The sequence below is a fragment of the Ambystoma mexicanum genome, chromosome 6q (genome assembly GCF_040938575.1).
Source record: "Ambystoma mexicanum isolate Mex_15411 chromosome 6q, UKY_AmexF1_1, whole genome shotgun sequence".
Taxonomy (NCBI): domain Eukaryota; kingdom Metazoa; phylum Chordata; class Amphibia; order Caudata; family Ambystomatidae; genus Ambystoma; species Ambystoma mexicanum.
This window is the reverse complement of record NC_090937.1, coordinates 1,609,936,056-1,609,952,565: the sequence shown is the minus strand read 5'-3', so window position 1 is coordinate 1,609,952,565 and position 16,510 is coordinate 1,609,936,056. Positions and strand designations below refer to the sequence as shown.

General features: G+C 48.9%; 1 protein-coding gene across 1 annotated transcript; it reads right to left on the bottom strand.

Moving 5' to 3' along the window:
* Window positions 1-1,131: 1,131 nt before the first annotated feature.
* On the bottom strand, window positions 1,132-3,537 carry LOC138515662 (uncharacterized). The gene is made up of 2 exons (XM_069630345.1): window positions 3,379-3,537; window positions 1,132-3,003 (listed from the first exon to the last, which is right to left on the bottom strand). Exon 2 carries the CDS (start codon window positions 2,990-2,992, stop codon window positions 1,403-1,405), a length of 1,590 nt encoding a protein of 529 aa, XP_069486446.1. The 5' UTR covers window positions 2,993-3,003; window positions 3,379-3,537; the 3' UTR covers window positions 1,132-1,402.
* Between the last annotated feature and the right edge of the window lie 12,973 nt (window positions 3,538-16,510).

Below are 16,510 nucleotides of genomic sequence, written 5' to 3'. Positions count from 1 at the left end.
GTCTGTCTCTGAGTAATAAATCCTGCTTGGTCTGGGTGGATGGCCTGGGGCAGAAGAGAGTCCAGCCTATTCGCCAATATTCTGGCATACATTTTAGCATCAATATTCAACAAGCCTCTGGGCCTGTAGGACAAACATGTTCAGGGTTCTTCCCAGGTTTAGGAATCACAGTGACTGTGGCTACACTCATAGAATAAAACATGTTGCTGGACGTTAGGAAAGAGTTATATAGCGTTAATAATGGGTTCGTAGGTCCATGGTGAACTGTTTGTAGAAGTGCCCAGTAAGGCCAACTGGGGTTTTGTTTATTTTCGAGGATCTTATAGCTCTTAACAACTCCTCTGATGTCTTTATGAGAAATGCACAAAAAAGACTGTATTCAGAGGAATTAGAACAAGCTGCATTGTTTATAAGCACATAGGAAGATAATCAACTTTTTGTGTCAAAGAGCTTTTTCAGTCTGATGCCATGGAACTCTGTGTCGTTTAACATTTTGAGTTTGTCCCCCTTGGAGTCACAAAAATGTATTTCATGTTTGCTGAATTTAAATTGGATGGCTGCAATGGCATGGTACTAGTGAGCTCACAGATGAATTCTCAGCACTCAAAGTGTTTCCTTGCCCAAGAAAAACACATTTGTATCTCTTTGTGTCGAAGGGCTTTTTCGGTACGATGCCTACGAACTCTGTGTCGTGTAACATTTTGAGTTTGTCCCCCTTGGAGTCACAAAAATGTATTTCATGTTTGCTGAATTTAAATTGGATGGCTGCAATGGCATGGTACTAGTGAGCTCACAGATGAATTCTCAGCACTCAAAGTGTTTCCTTGCCCAAGAAAAACACATTTGTATCTCTTTGTGTCGAAGGGCTTTTTTGGTACGATGCCTACGAACTATGTGCCGTGTAACATTTTGAGTTTGTCCCCCTTGGAGTCACAAAAATGTATTTTTGCGTGAATGGTGAGTGGTTAGAAAGGGGAGAGTGTATGAAACTGTATATTGTAGGGGACAATGGTTCATGTTTAAGATACACATGCTTAGACGGGCCATCCCACAACATGTCCCCCCTCCCTTACGGTCCAATATACAGATGCAATGGTTACATTCTACACAATAATCAGAGACGTGTGTATATATTTTGGAAACAAAAGACCACATTTATTGGAGTCATCAACAATGTGCTGCGGTCCCAGCCACTAAGTAAAGCAATTGCCTTAGACGTCGATGGTAGTAGTGCTTTTGGTTTTTCGGGCTTGCAATACGTTTTATTATCCCTGGGTGACACTTGTCATTTCAGGTTTTGGAGAGTAGTCGACATTCGCCTCTGGTTATAAACTGCCAGGCAGTAATATTCTGAGACCACTGAATCTCGTTAACGAGGAGTCTGAACTGTACATAAAGCTCCTCACCAGCTAAGCCCACCCCAACACTCTGCCACACTCTGGGAGTGGCTCCCCCCACAATTTGAGCAATGATGCGAAAATCGGCACCTTGCACCCCAACTGCAAGACCCCTTGTTAAATTGTCTGCAGGCCTGTCCAGAACCAAAACTCCTGTTTTCCTGATTATTTCCCCTCGTTGCCGAGGGGTCTTGATGTACGGGCCACCAGTGTGTTTCATGGTTAGACTCATCCTTACCGTACCACGTCTTTTGTGTACCCTTACGTGCCCTGTCCTTACCACCCATGAATAAGACCCATCCCTCCAGATCCTTCTGGTACCATGTCATTTCTGGAAACATTGACATCTTGAGTCTAAAGCCCTTGTCGTAATCTATCCACCCCGTGGAGCAATACTGCCTTTGCTCATCAATAATATTGTCCCTGTACTGCCATAGAGCTGGCGCCTGCTCTGGATATTTTTCCATCCATATTCCTGCTAACAAAGAGAATGCCTTGTCCCAGTTTGTGATGTTTTCCTCAACCCTAATTCTTTTCTGCCTCCTCATGTGCTCTTCTTTGCTAACATTAACGTCCGGACCTGCCCCGAACACCGATAATAATGAGAATATATTGAAATATTCCCTTTCCCAAATCCGCTCTTTCGCTTGCCTGGGAATAGATTCCACGGTGGACCTGCTCGACAGTAAAGTTTCGATGGTCACTAAAGGGGCACCATCCACCTCAAGTCCACATCCCTTAATCACTGTAGGACCTTTTGTCCCATACAGCGCACCTGGCTGCAGTGGTGTCGGTACATCTACAGACATTGTTGAAGCTGCTACTCCTCTTTCATCTTGTCCCTGCGTAATCATGTCCCCCAGTGCTGTGGACCCCTGCTGGTGTACTGGTCCTGCGTCCCCCGGTGCAGAAGACACCCCTCCCGGCTTAAGAGAGGTCTGTTCCCCCATAACCCCCACGAACGCGGCAGGCTCTGAGGTGCGCTCCCAGGCTCTTCTGGCGGTCTCACTGATGGCCCCTTCCCTAGGTAGCTGCACCACTCCCCGTAACAATCTCAGCATTTCTTCTAATGCTTCAATAATTGTCTTATTTTCACAATTGCTCCCTGTCGGCAGCTCATGTGGGCCACTTACTGCCCCACTGCCCAAGTGGTTAACTGTTGGCGGGATCACAACACTACCTATCGCATCTAACGGACCAATTACTGGCAGAACCGCCTGCTGCACTTCAACAGAGTGCCCAGCGGGATTACCTGCCACCTGTAATAACACTGGTTCTTGTGGGCCGACAGTGGCCACCTTACACCTTCGTTTACACACTGCCCGTTTCCTTTTTGGTGGTGCTTTGGTATGCATTTCACTTGGCGGGGGAGTGCCCGAAGCCACAGGCGAGCAGATCTGGCCATGAACCAGCTGCTGGTTTGTAGGCACCTCGTGTTCATCCTCCAGCATCTTTTTTAGCCAGTTTCTTCCTTTCTTGCGAATTAGTTCTTGAAATAGTGCCCACATTTCTGCCACATCGCCCTCGTTACCAACTGGAGGGTCTAAGCCAACCTCAATGCTGGCGCACATGTCCGGCGACACTTCTCTTGTCATTTCGGATTGACCTAAAATGATAGGAAGATGGGTACTTTGTTATAGGGTTTCAATGAAATGTAACTTGCTATGGGGCGGTGTCTCCTGTCATTAGCTGTAGTGTTCCCTCCACATCCTTCCTTGATATGATCTGATGTCTATAAAGCGCCTTATAAAACTGTTTCTAGCGGCGTCAATACCCCAAGGGACAGGGGAGACTAAACCGATCTTACTAGGCCTTGTGTTATTAAGATCATGCAAGTGTGACAATGCAAAGCGCAGGGGGAGGAAGAGAGGGAATTGCACTTTTATATTTACAGTTGTTTTACTTAATCAGGAGACAATTATTTACTCTTGAGTGCCCCAGCAAACTCTCTCTGAAACTGAGCCAACCACAGCCAACTTACCACGGATTCCCAGCTGCTCGCGTGTATCGTGACCGACCCGTCAAATGATCCGTTATCCTCTTAAGATATCCTTGACCTGTCTGTAGCACATAGGAGAATCCGTTGTCAAACAAAGTTAAATAGTAAAACATTCGTCTCATCGCCCACTTGTACTCCTAGCATGGCCGTATCGAAGTATGGTCTTTGCACTGCTTACCACCCAATGTGCTTTAGCGTTGCAAACGAATTTAACAACCTGCAAGAGTAGCAATACTTGAGAAGCAGTGGGTTGTTTAAAGACCTGAGAATGACTCGAGCAGCAGTCATTTCTGTAAATATTGCGAGCCAAGGACCTAGAAAACAAGCTACACGCATGGGCCCCACGTAAACAAAATTAGTGAAGCAAGGCTAATGAAAACGGGTAATTCCCCTCAAGAAACGAGGTACATCATTACTAATCATCACCATAGGGCTGAAAAAACGTACAACATATTTATTTATTTTCTATTGTAATCACCTTAATAAATACCCACCACAGGCTCTTTTGAGAGCCTGACTGGGACTTTTGTCAGTGGGACACCTCAATGAGTGTGCCCAACGGGAAAGGTGCCCCGCTGGGAGGACACAGCATGATCACTGTCCTGCCAGTGGGACACCTTACCATTTCAGAACGGGAGAGGTGTACCACTGCCAGGACAGTGCCCCAAAGAGCTCCGGGCAGCAGAGGGGCCCTAGAATGTGAGCCATTAGGCACTGATGGGGGAAGAGGGGGTACTATTGGCATGGATATTTGTGCATGGGAGGGAGTGATCAGCAGTGAGAAGGGTGCATAATGCTGCAGGCTTTATAAAAAAAATGACCGTGCATTTTACCAAGAGGGATTTGTTAGGCCCACATTATTCTGCATGATGCTATTGTGACTTTGCATGCAGGATGGGAAGAATAAAACTAAAACCATCTTCATATTGCTCACCTTATTTCTATGATGTATATAGTGTAAAGTTAATTATGAAAGTGTAGTTTCTTGTGTACTGTGCTTTGATTCCAAGGCATTGCTATAAAGTATTATTTAAGCACATGAAATACAAAGGGAAACCTTAAGAAATATCTATATCAACTAAACCTGGGAAGATGTGCTAAGTTGCTTAATTTGTCCACATCCCGGTTTCAACATTTAACCAAAGTGTGTGATCCCGGGCAGATCATTTAATCACACATGGCCTCATTACAAGTGTGCCGGTCCGGAAACAAGAGTGTCTAATAAGCTTACCGGCACCCCCGTTTCTGAACCGCCACACTAGGCGTAAGTGCGCTGGGACTGCTGTGCCTGACAGGTCTGACCCTGCCGGGCGCAGCGGCCCCGGAATGCCGATTCTTCATAGAAGCGCTGGCAGCGTAAGCAGCGATGCCAGCGCTTCTGTCGCCCCACCCCTATAGAGTCCTAATGGAATCTATGGTAATGGAGAGTTTCAAAATCCAGCGCCTGACTTCCGGCACCACCGAGACTTGTAATGTCCTGGTAACACTGGGAAGTCAGGCGCCGGATTCCTTGTTACAGGGTTGGTGGCAACCCGCCGGTCGCACCAGCTGGTCACCGCTAACCTCGTAATGAGGCCATCTGCATCTGTGATTCACTTCAGAGCATAGATTAATATATCATGTTGTTATTTAAAAAGGCCTGGTTATAGAGTCGCTCCATTTATAATGATAGTGCAATTTAGGTATTTTGAAAAGTTATTTGCCACTTGGCTTACTTATGGCAACTTGTTCTAAAGTCACGTGCATGGGGCCTCCAAGTATCAAGGACTGATGATGCTCCTTGCAATGTCCTTTCCTGTAAAGTCACTTCCATGGGGCCTCCAAGTATCAAGGACTGATGATGCTCCTTGCAATGTCCTTTCCTGTGAAGTCACGTGCATGGGGCCTCCAAGTATCAAGGACTGATGATGCTCCTGCGATTTCCTTTCCTGTGAAGTCACTTCCATGGGTCCTTCAAGTATCAAGGACTGATGGTGCTCCTACGATTTCCTTTCCTGTGAAGTCACTTCCATGGGTCCTTCAGGTATCAAGGACTGATGGTGCTCCTACGATGTCCTTTCCTGTGAAGTCACGTGCATGGTGCCTCCAAGTATCAAGGACTGATGGTGCTCCTACGATTTCCTTTCCTGTGAAGTCACTTCCATGGGTCCTTCAGGTATCAAGGACTGATGATGCTCCTTGCAATGTCCTTTCCTGTAAAGTCACTTCCATGGGGCCTCCAAGTATCAAGGACTGATGATGCTCCTGCGATTTCCTTTCCTGTGAAGTCACTTCCATGGCGCCTCCAAGTATCAAGGACTGATGATGCTCCTGTGATGTCCTTTCCTGTGAAGTCACTTCCATGGCGTCTCCTAGTATCAAAGACTGGTGATGCTCCTTGGGATGTCCTTTCCTGTGAAGTCACTTCCATGCGGTCTCCAAGTATCAAGGACTGATGATTCTCCCTGCTATGTCCTTTCCTGTGAAGTCACTTCCATGGGGCCTCCAAGTATCAAGGACTGATGAAGCTCCCACCATGTCCTTTCCTGTGAAGTCACTTCCATGGTGCCATCCAAATGCAAATTAGGGGGTGTGCATGTATTTTACCACCCAGCACCAGGACAGAGCTCTGATAGATGAGTTCCCTGCATCTGTAATGAGTCTGCAGTTTTCTTTTTCTGTTGTATGTTGAAATGCCACCTTCCACTAATCTTACCAAAAAAAGTAGATTGGGGAGGGCTGGGACTGTGGGCGCGGCTACATTTGGAGGGAAAGTACAGGACTTTTTTTTCGTTGCTCGTCACCCCCGCCCCCACCCTTGCAATGCTGGATACCCCCCCAGCCGCATGTAAACAAAAAATGAATGAAGCAAGAGTAATAAAAACGGGTAATTCCATTCGAAACGCAGTACAGCATTACTAATCGTCACGATAGGCCCGAAAAAACGCGCGGTACTTATTTATTTTAATCTCCTTAATGAACACCCGAAATTAAGCAATCGCATTAACAGTAACCATATGAGCCCAGCCTTTATCATGCCATTACCTGTTTGTGGGGGGAGGGGGCGCAGACAGCGCGGCGCATTGCCCTCCCTCGCAATACCTGGTCCCTTTACCTCCATTAAAAACCCCTCCCTTTCTTGCACACTACGCCACAGACGTCCGAGCCACGTCGCTGAAAAGCGTGCTTTTGTAAAATGCCGCCTCCCGCTGCCCCCAAGGGGGGCAAATGGCCATGGAGGTGAAAACCCAGACATGGGAAGTGTTCCTTTCTGAAAGGAAACTATATGTGTAGCCTCCAGCGTGTCAACAACTGGCGGGAGTTGTTCAGGAGGCCAGGGAACTACGGGCCATCCTATGCAAACAGAAAGCTGCACAAATGCCCAAAGGCAGCACTAATCTACACTCCGCGCGGAAATAGTGCCAACCCGCTGGTGGTACTAAAACAGTGAACTGCGTGCCATCATCCATGGTTGCAAGTGTTTTCCAGTTGCATGGCGTTCCGAACACGCAGAAGCAGCAGCAGGTCAGTATCCGGGACGGACTGTGTGCAGCTGCACGTGCAGGATTATTTAAACGAGTGCAGTAACATTCCAAGTCAACAATGAACCCGAGTACTGAGCATCACCAGATTACTGAACCCCACCTGAGTACTGAACCCCATCCAGTACTGAACCACACTCGACTCCCTAACACCACACGAGTACTGAACCCTACTGGAGTACTGATCCCCATCCGAGTCCCTAACCCCACGCGAGTACTGAACCCCAATGGAGTATTAAACCTCACTGAATACTAAGACTGACCAGAGAACTGAACGCCATCCGAGTACTAAGACTCCCCCGAGTACTGAACCCCACCCGAGTACTGAACCCCACACGAGTACTGAACCCCACACGAGTACTGAACCCCACTGGAGTACTAAGACTCCCCCGAGTACTGAACACCACCCGAGTACTGAACCCCACTACTAAAGTACTAAAACTCTCCCGATTACTGAAGCCCACCCGAGAACTGAATCCCACAGAGTACTTAATTTCACCCAAGTCCCTAACCCCACGCGAGTACTGAACCCCAATGGAGTACTAAACCTCACCGAGTACTGATCTGATTCCCACCCAAATACTGAACCCCACCGGAGTACTAAACCTGTCCTGAGTACTACAAACTACTAGCTTGAAGCCCCTGAGCCTGGCTGGCTCAATGCTCGCGTTACGCGCATCAACATGCTTGTGCCTCTTTTCATACCGCCCAAGGGACACACAATGCCTTCCACATACACAGCAACCACGCTGCACGGCGACCACCCAAGGGACACACGATGCCTTCCACATACACAGCAACAACGCGGCACTGTGACCTCCCAAGGGACACGCAATGCCTTCCACATACACAGCAGCCACGCTGCACAGCGCCCGCACAAGGGACACACAATGCCTGCCACATACACAGCAACCACGCTGCACGGCGACTGCCCCAGGGACACACAATGCCTTCCACATACACAGCAACCACGCTGCACGGCGACCGCCCAAGGGACACACAATGCCTGGCACATACACAGCAACCACTCTGCACTGCGACCGCCCAAGGGACACACAATGCCCTCCATATACACACCAGCCACGCTGCACAGCGACCACCCAAGGGACACACAATGCCCTCCACATACACAGCCGCCACGCTGCACGGCGACCGCCCAAGGGACACACAATGCCATCCAGGTACACAGCAACCACTCTGCACTGCGACCGCCCAAGGGACACACAATGCCTTCCACATACACAGCAACCACGCTGCACGGCGACCGCCCAAGGGACACACGATGCCTTCCACATACACAGCAACAACGCTGCACTGTGACCTCCCAAGGGACACGCAATGCCTTCCACATACACAGCAGCCACGCTGCACTGTGACCTCCCAAGGGACACGCAATGCCTTCCACATACACAGCAGCCACGCTGCACAGCGCCCGCCCAAGGGACACACAATGCCTGCCACATACACAGCAACCACGCTGCACGGCGACCGCCCAAGGGACACACAATGCCTGGCACATACACAGCAACCACTCTGCACTGCGACCACCCAAGGGACACACAATGCCCTCCACATACACAGCAGCCACGCTGCACGGCGACCGCCCAAGGGACACACAATGCCCTCCACATACACAGCAGCCACGCTGCACGGCGACCGCCCAAGGGACACACAATGCCCTCCACATACACAGCAGCCACGCTGCACGGCGACCGCCCAAGGGACACACAATGCCTGCCACATACACAGCAACCACTGCGCACTGCGACCGCCCAAGGGACACACAATGCCCTCCATATACACACCAGCCACGCTGCACAGCGACCACTCAAGGGACACACAATGCCCTCCACATACACAGCAGCCACGCTGCACGGCGACCGCCCAAGGGACACACAATGCCATCCAGGTATACAGCAACCACTCTGCACTGCGACCGCCCAAGGGACACACAATGCCTGCCACATACACAGCAACCACGCTGCACGGCGACTGCCCCAGGGACACACGATGCCTTCCACATACACAGCAACCACGCTGCACGGCGACTGCCCCAGGGACACACGATGCCTTCCACATACACAGCAACCACGCTGCACGGCGACTGCCCCAGGGACACACGATGCCTTCCACATACACAGCAACCACGCTGCACGGCGACTGCCCCAGGGACACACGATGCCTTCCACATACACAGCAACCACGCTGCACTGCGACCGCCCCAGGGACACACAATGTCTGCCACATACACAGCAACCACGCTGCACGGCGACCGCCCAAGGGACACGCAATGCCTTCCACATACACAGCAACCACGCTGCACGGCGACCGCCCAAGGGACACGCAATGCCTGCCACACATACACCACGCTACCGTACACAAAACCCCATCGCTCGGCATTCCTCAGCGATGGGAGGGATAACGGAAGGGTCCTGAGCTTGGGCCCAAAGGGAGCGTTGAGAGATGGGTCTGTACGCAGGGCAGCTGCCCAACAAGCACTCCTTTCATGACTTACCCCTGATGCTGAACGTGGCGGGCGGGGGTCCTGCGGCAAGCTGGATCCTCTGGGGACTGGCGGGGTGAGGCTGCAGGCTGGATCCTCTGGCGGTTGGGGGTCCTGCTGCAGGCTGGATCCTCTGGGGACTGGCGGGGTCAGGCTGCAGGCTGGATCCTATGGGGGCCGGTGATCACCCGAGGCCGGAAGGCAAAGTGTAAGTGGGGACAGTGCTGCTGTGCTGAAACTGGGGCATTTTTAAGCGCTTTTCATGCTGGCATAGTGGCGCACGTATCAGTGAGTCAGAGAGTGTTAAGTGTTGTGACAAAGAGGACAGACGCACACCTGCAGAGAGGCAAAGCTGCCTCCAATGAAAGCCCACACCCCACTGCCCCTCCACTCCCATCAGAATGCAGGCAGGAAACCATTGAGGGGTTAATGACCCATCACTGCAGTTTCCTGTGCTCCATTCTGGTTGGAGGGGCTGGTCTTAGCTGCAGGGGCAGAGGTGCAGGATAGCCCGTGGAGGGGGTGTGGGGGGGTGGGAAGTCGCAGCGGGTTGATGGCCGCCCGGTAAGCAGGCCAGCCCCTTTCACTGTGTTCCTTTCAATCTTCCTAGTGCAGTTGTTAAACACAATGGGGGAGAGGGGGCAAGCCCAATTTCTGGGGTGATTGTTGTGAGTTTCCTGGGTCAGCGGTCGGGGGAGGGGGGCACCGGGGAGGGGGCAAGGGGTGCATGTGAGCAGGGCACATAGTTCCACTCTTTATTGTTGTATGCTTCAAGCCCTCGTAGAATACTCCCTTTCACCAACAATCCACGGGTAACATGTTCCTGTCCTTTGGGCATCCTCCCATTGCCAGATGTTGAGGGGCAACGTTGGTAGCCTCTGTGTGCCCCGCTCCCCCCGCACTTGGGCGAGGGATTCGAATTGGGCATCAGTACTCCCTGGCCCCCTGCTTTGGGAAGGAGCCTGGTTATGAAAGCGCTAGCACCAAGCACTGTTGCAGACACTTCCTGGTGGCCTCACTGCACCAAACACTGTTGCAGACACTTCCTGAGGGCCTCACTGGACCAAGCACTGTTACAGGGACTGCTTGGTGGCCTCACTGGACCAAGCACTGTTGGGACTGCTTGGTGGCCTCCCTGGATCAAGCACTGTTACAGGGACTGCTTGGTGGCCTCACTGGACCAAGCACTGTTACAGGGACTGCTTGGTGGCCTCACTGGACCAAGCACTGTTACAGGGACTGCTTGGTGGCCTCACTGGACCAAGCACTGTTACAGGGACTGCTTGGTGGCCTCCCTGGATCAAGCACTGTTACAGGGACTGCTTGGTGGCCTCACTGGACCAAGCACTGTTGCAGGCACTGCTTGGTGTCCTCACTACACCAAGCACTGTTGCAGGCACTGTTGCAGGCACTCCTCGACGGCCCCCCTGGACCAAGCACTGTTGCAGGCACTGCCTGGTGGCCTCCTTGGACCAAGCACTTTTACAGGCACTGTTTGGTGGCCTCACTGGACCAAGCACTATTGCAGGCACTGTTGCAGGCATTGCCTGGTCGCCTCACTGGAACAAGCACTGTTGCAGGCGCTGCTCGATGGCCCCCCTGGACCAAGCATTGTTCCAGGCACTGCTCGATGGCTCCCCTGGACCAAACACTGTTGCAGGCACTGCTCGATGGCCCCCCTGGACCAAACACTGTTGCAGGCACTGCTCGATGGCCCCCCAGGACCAAGCACTGTTACAGGGACTGCTTGGTGGCCTCACTGGACCAAGCACTGTTACAGGGACTGCTTGGTGGCCTCACTGGACCAAGCACTGTTACAGGGACTGCTTGGTGGCCTCACTGGACCAAGCACTGTTACAGGGACTGCTTGGTGGCCTCCCTGGATCAAGCACTGTTACAGGGACTGCTTGGTGGCCTCACTGGACCAAGCACTGTTGCAGGCACTGCTTGGTGTCCTCACTACACCAAGCACTGTTGCAGGCACTGTTGCAGGCACTCCTCGACGGCCCCCCTGGACCAAGCACTGTTGCAGGCACTGCCTGGTGGCCTCCTTGGACCAAGCACTTTTACAGGCACTGTTTGGTGGCCTCACTGGACCAAGCACTATTGCAGGCACTGTTGCAGGCATTGCCTGGTCGCCTCACTGGAACAAGCACTGTTGCAGGCGCTGCTCGATGGCCCCCCTGGACCAAGCATTGTTCCAGGCACTGCTCGATGGCTCCCCTGGACCAAACACTGTTGCAGGCACTGCTCGATGGCCCCCCTGGACCAAACACTGTTGCAGGCACTGCTCGATGGCCCCCCAGGACCAAGCACTGTTGCAGGCACTGCTTGGTGGCCTTACTGGACCAAGCACTGTTGCAGGCACTGCTTGGTGGTCTCACTACACAAAGCACTGTTGCAGGCACTGCTTGGCGGCCTCACTGGACCAAGCACCGTTGTAGGCACTGCTTGGTGTTCTCACTACACAAAGCACTGTTGCAGGCACTGCCTGGTGGCCTCACAGGACCAAGCACTTTTGCAGGTACTGCCTGGTGGCCTCACTGGACCAAGCACTGTTGCAGGCAGTGCCTGGTGGCCTCACTGGACCAAGCACTGTTGGAGGCACTGCCTGGTGGCCTCACAGGACCAAGCACTGTTGCAGGCACTGCCTGGTGGCCTCACAGGACCAAGCACTGTTGCAGGCACTGCCTGGTGGCCTCACAGGACCAAGCACTGTTGCAGGCACTGCCTGGTGGCCTCCCTGGACCAAGCACTGTTGCAGGCACTGCCTGGTGGCCTCACTGGACCACATCTGTGCACACAGTGGGGACGTGTGGTTACGTGCCGGCTGTTGGTCCGCCCACCTTCCATGCGCGACCACCGTCGACGCTGCGGTGTGGGAATCCTGCTGACAGGAGGGGGCGGGGCCCAGCATGTTCTGGGTAGATGGGGGGGGGGGCGGGATCCCACATGTTCAGGGTAGATCCGTGCTGCTACTCTGGGTTCTGGATGAGAATAGCCAGAAAGTTAGCTCAGTCAGTTATCTCAGCCTTTCATACTTCTGAAGTGGATACATGAGTACCGATTTAGGCTGGACGATAACATTTTTTTTAATATAAAACGCTCTGGGGAATAACACAATATCATGATTATTATCTAAACTGGTTGGACATGAAGTCCCATTTAGCTTAATTTTGGGATTCCCTGTTGGGAGTCTGGAACAAGTTAAGGTCATTGGGGTCAAAGCCAGGGGTGTGGTGTTTGCCTGCTAGTTTCTGTTCCCTAATTATTCACAGGTGCTTCCACGTTTCTCCTCCGCTGCCTGTTGCTATGATTGGGTGAGACTCGAGGGTGATTTACTGGGTGACTGTAAGTGTGCGGGACTCTTACTGTTTGGAGTGGCCCCATAGAGCGGCTATAAAAGACTGTATTCAGAGGAATTAGAACAAGCTGCATTGCTTATAAGCACATAGGAAGATAATCAACTTTTTGTGTCAAAGGGCTTTTTCAGTCTGATGCCATGGAACTCTGTGTCGTTTAACATTTTAGTTTGTCCCCCCTGGAGTCACAAAAATGTATTACATGTATGCTGAATTTAAATTGGATGGCTGCAATGGCATGGTACTAGTGTGCTCACAGATGAATTCTCAGCACTCAAAGTGTTTCCTTCCCCAAAGAAAACACATTTTTATCCCTTTGTGTCGAAGAGCTTTTACGGTACGATGCCTATGAACTCTGTGTCGTGTAACGTTTTGAGTTTGTCCCCTTTGGAGTCACAAAAACGTATTTCTTGTTTTCTGAATTTAAATTGGTTGGCTGCAATGGCTTGGTACTAGTGAGCTCACAGATTAATTCTAAGCACTCTAAGTGTTGGATTTGCCAAGAAAAACACATTTTTATCTCTTTGCGTCGAAGGAATTTTTCGGTCCGATGCCATGGAACTCTGTGTCGGGTAAAATATTGAGTTTGTCCCCCTTGGAGTCTCAAAAATGTATTACATGTTTGTGGGAAAGCATCACATGTGTAACATAGATGTCACATGTGCAACCCAAACCACACATATGAATCAAAGGTCAACCTATGCTTGACCTTAAACTCAAGCCCTGAAAAATAAGTACTGTTTTTTAATTCTTTAGGACAGCCCCGTTCATTTGAACCCCATTTTGTTTGTAAAAAAATATTGAGGGTGTATTGTTTCAGAGAGCATCATGTGATGCTTGCACCCTCCAAAGGATTTTGTTGGTGATAGATGGAAAATCCTAAAAACATACTGGCCCAAAGCCGAACGCGATTCTGAGCAAAAAAAACAGTCTAGTGAAAAAACCATGTAAAATCACTTTTTCTTTTTACACAAACTCACCTTTTTTCATTTTTTTTCATGGAAAAATCAAGTTTGAAGTTAATTCATACATTTGACGATTTTTACAAAAAAGATTTCGTTTAAAAGCACTAGACCTGAGGCCAGAGAAACAATGATGCTCTCTGACAAACTCCACCTCTCAATATTTTTAAACCAAGTGAGATCAAATAAAAGGGGCTGTCCTAAAACAAATTACAACGTTCTTTCCTGACATGATCAGGATTTCTGTGAGTCACCTTTCGTTTCTGAGTGATGTTCGTGCATGACATGTGCCGCTTTCCCGTAATGGGCAGTCTCACATACGATCAGGCCCTGCTGATGATGTGCAAGGGCTTCATGAGAAATGCACAAAACAAAACTGTATTCAGAACAAGCTGCATTGAATGTTTTATAAGTGCAGAGGAAAGAAAAAAAATGAACTTTTTGTGTCAAAGGGCTTTTTCGGTCCGATGCCATGGAACTCTGTGTCAGGTAAAATTTGGAGTTTGTCCCCCTTGGATCCTCAAAATTTAATTTCATGTTTGTTGAATTTAAATTAGATGTTTGCAATGGCATGGTAATAGTGAGCTCACGGGTGAATTTTCAGCACTCCAAGTGTTTCCTTCGTCAAAAAAAACACATTTTTATCTCTGTGTCAGCAGTGAAACAAAGTGCGAAAATGTTAACAATTTTTATGAGAAATGTAAAAAAAAGACTATTCAGGAGAATTAGAACAAGCTGCATTGAAAGTATAATTGTGCATATTTTTCAGCTTAATTGTGCCTGCTAGCTAATTTATTTACCACTTGGGATTTTATGAAGAAGATTTGACAAGCAAGGCAGCTTTTTGAAAAAAGTGACTTCTTGGTCAGGGCACTCTGACCAAGAAGTCGCTTATTTTCATGTCAAGGCAAAATACAGTTTTCGCGTTTCCGATGGCGTTAGTACAACCCAGAACCCACCACTGGTGTAGATGGAGTGTCCCGCTGTATATCTAACCTATATAAACTTGAAACTTCCAGTCTGTGGCCTTATTGCTCGGTTCACTGTTGAGGACTGATTCTGACACCGACATCTGTTGACACCAGTACACCTCACTTTGAAAGAAAGACTGTATTCAGGGGAATTAGAACACGCTGCATTGCATGCATATCTACAAAAGTTAAAAATGTGCAAAGCAAAACAAATAACTTTGTTTCTGAGGGCTTTTTCGGTACGATGCCTTGGAACTCTGTGTCGGGTAAAATTTGGTTTGCTGAATTTAAATTTGATCACTGCAATGGCATGCCAATAGTGAGCTTACAGATGAATTTTCAGCACTCTAAGTGTTTCCTTCGCCAAGAAAAACACATTTTTATCGCTGTCAGCAGTAATGTAAAGTGCAAACATTTTCAACATTTTCATCAGAAATGCAAAGAAAAGACTGTATTCAGGGGAATTAGAACAAGCTGCAATGAAAGTATAATTGTGCATATTTGCAGCTTTACTGTGCCTGCTAGCCAATATATTTACCACTTGGGATCTTATGAAGAAGATTTGACAAGCAAGGCAGCTTTTTGAAAAAAGTGATTTCTTGGTCAGAGCGCCATATATGGTGCTCTGACCACAAAGTTACTTATTTTCATGTCAAGTCAAAATACAGTTTTTGTGTTTCTGACGGCGTTAGTACAACTCAGAACCCACCACTGGTGTTGATGGAGTGTCCCGCATATGTATCCAACCTATTTATACAACTTTATTTTTTAAACTTGAAAATTCCAGTCTGAGGCCTTATTGCTCTGTTCTCTGCTGAGGACTGATTCTGAAACCGACATCCAGTACACCTTAATATGAAAAAGAAAACTGTAATCAGGGGAATCAGAACAAGCTGTATTGAATGCATATGTACAAATGTTAAAAATATGCACAGGAAAAACAAATCAACTTTTTGTTTCGAAGTGCTTTTTTGGTGCAATGCCATGGAACTCTGTGTCATGTAAAATTTTGATTTTGTCCCCTTTGGATCCTTAAAAAAGTATTTCATGTTTGCTGAATTTAAATTAGATTTCGGCAATGGCATGGTAATAGTGAGCTTACAGATGAATTTTCAGCACTCCAAGTGCTTGCCTCACAAAGAAAAACACATTTTCATTTCTGTGTCAGCAGTGACGCAAAGTGCGAAAATGTTCAAAGATTTTGTGAGAAATGCACTTAATGCAACAAATAAAACCGTAGTCAGTGGCTTTATCTCCAAATGTTAAAAAAAAGCAACAGAAATACATATTTTCTTTTGTTGCATATATGTATCAGCTAATTTCGGGAAAGCGTCATGTGTAACAGAGATGTCATATGTGCAACACAAACTGCACTTATGAATCAAATGAATGACACTCCTATATCAGAGCATGTTTCAGGTGCAAGAAGGAAACTTCACTGGCTAACAGTTTCCGCCAGAATAAAATGTAAGGCCCTCTCGCCAGCCCATAGATGTGTGTACAGAGATGCGCTCAGCTACCTCAAAGAACATTTGAAACTCTGCGCTGCCTCCAGACCGCTACGCTCCAGTTCTGGTGGTCTCCTGATATGATATGGCATTTATAAAGCGCCTATACACAAGTGTTTCCAAATATGAAAAAATATTCGGTTACGGATGCTGGTTGCTCATTCTCACCACGCAAGCATGGAATAACCTCCCCCATCGAGTTAAGACTAGAAGAACACCATCATCTTTTTTTAACAAACCTTCAATATATACACATTGTGATGTTAATGTTTGAAGGGCTGCTCTGC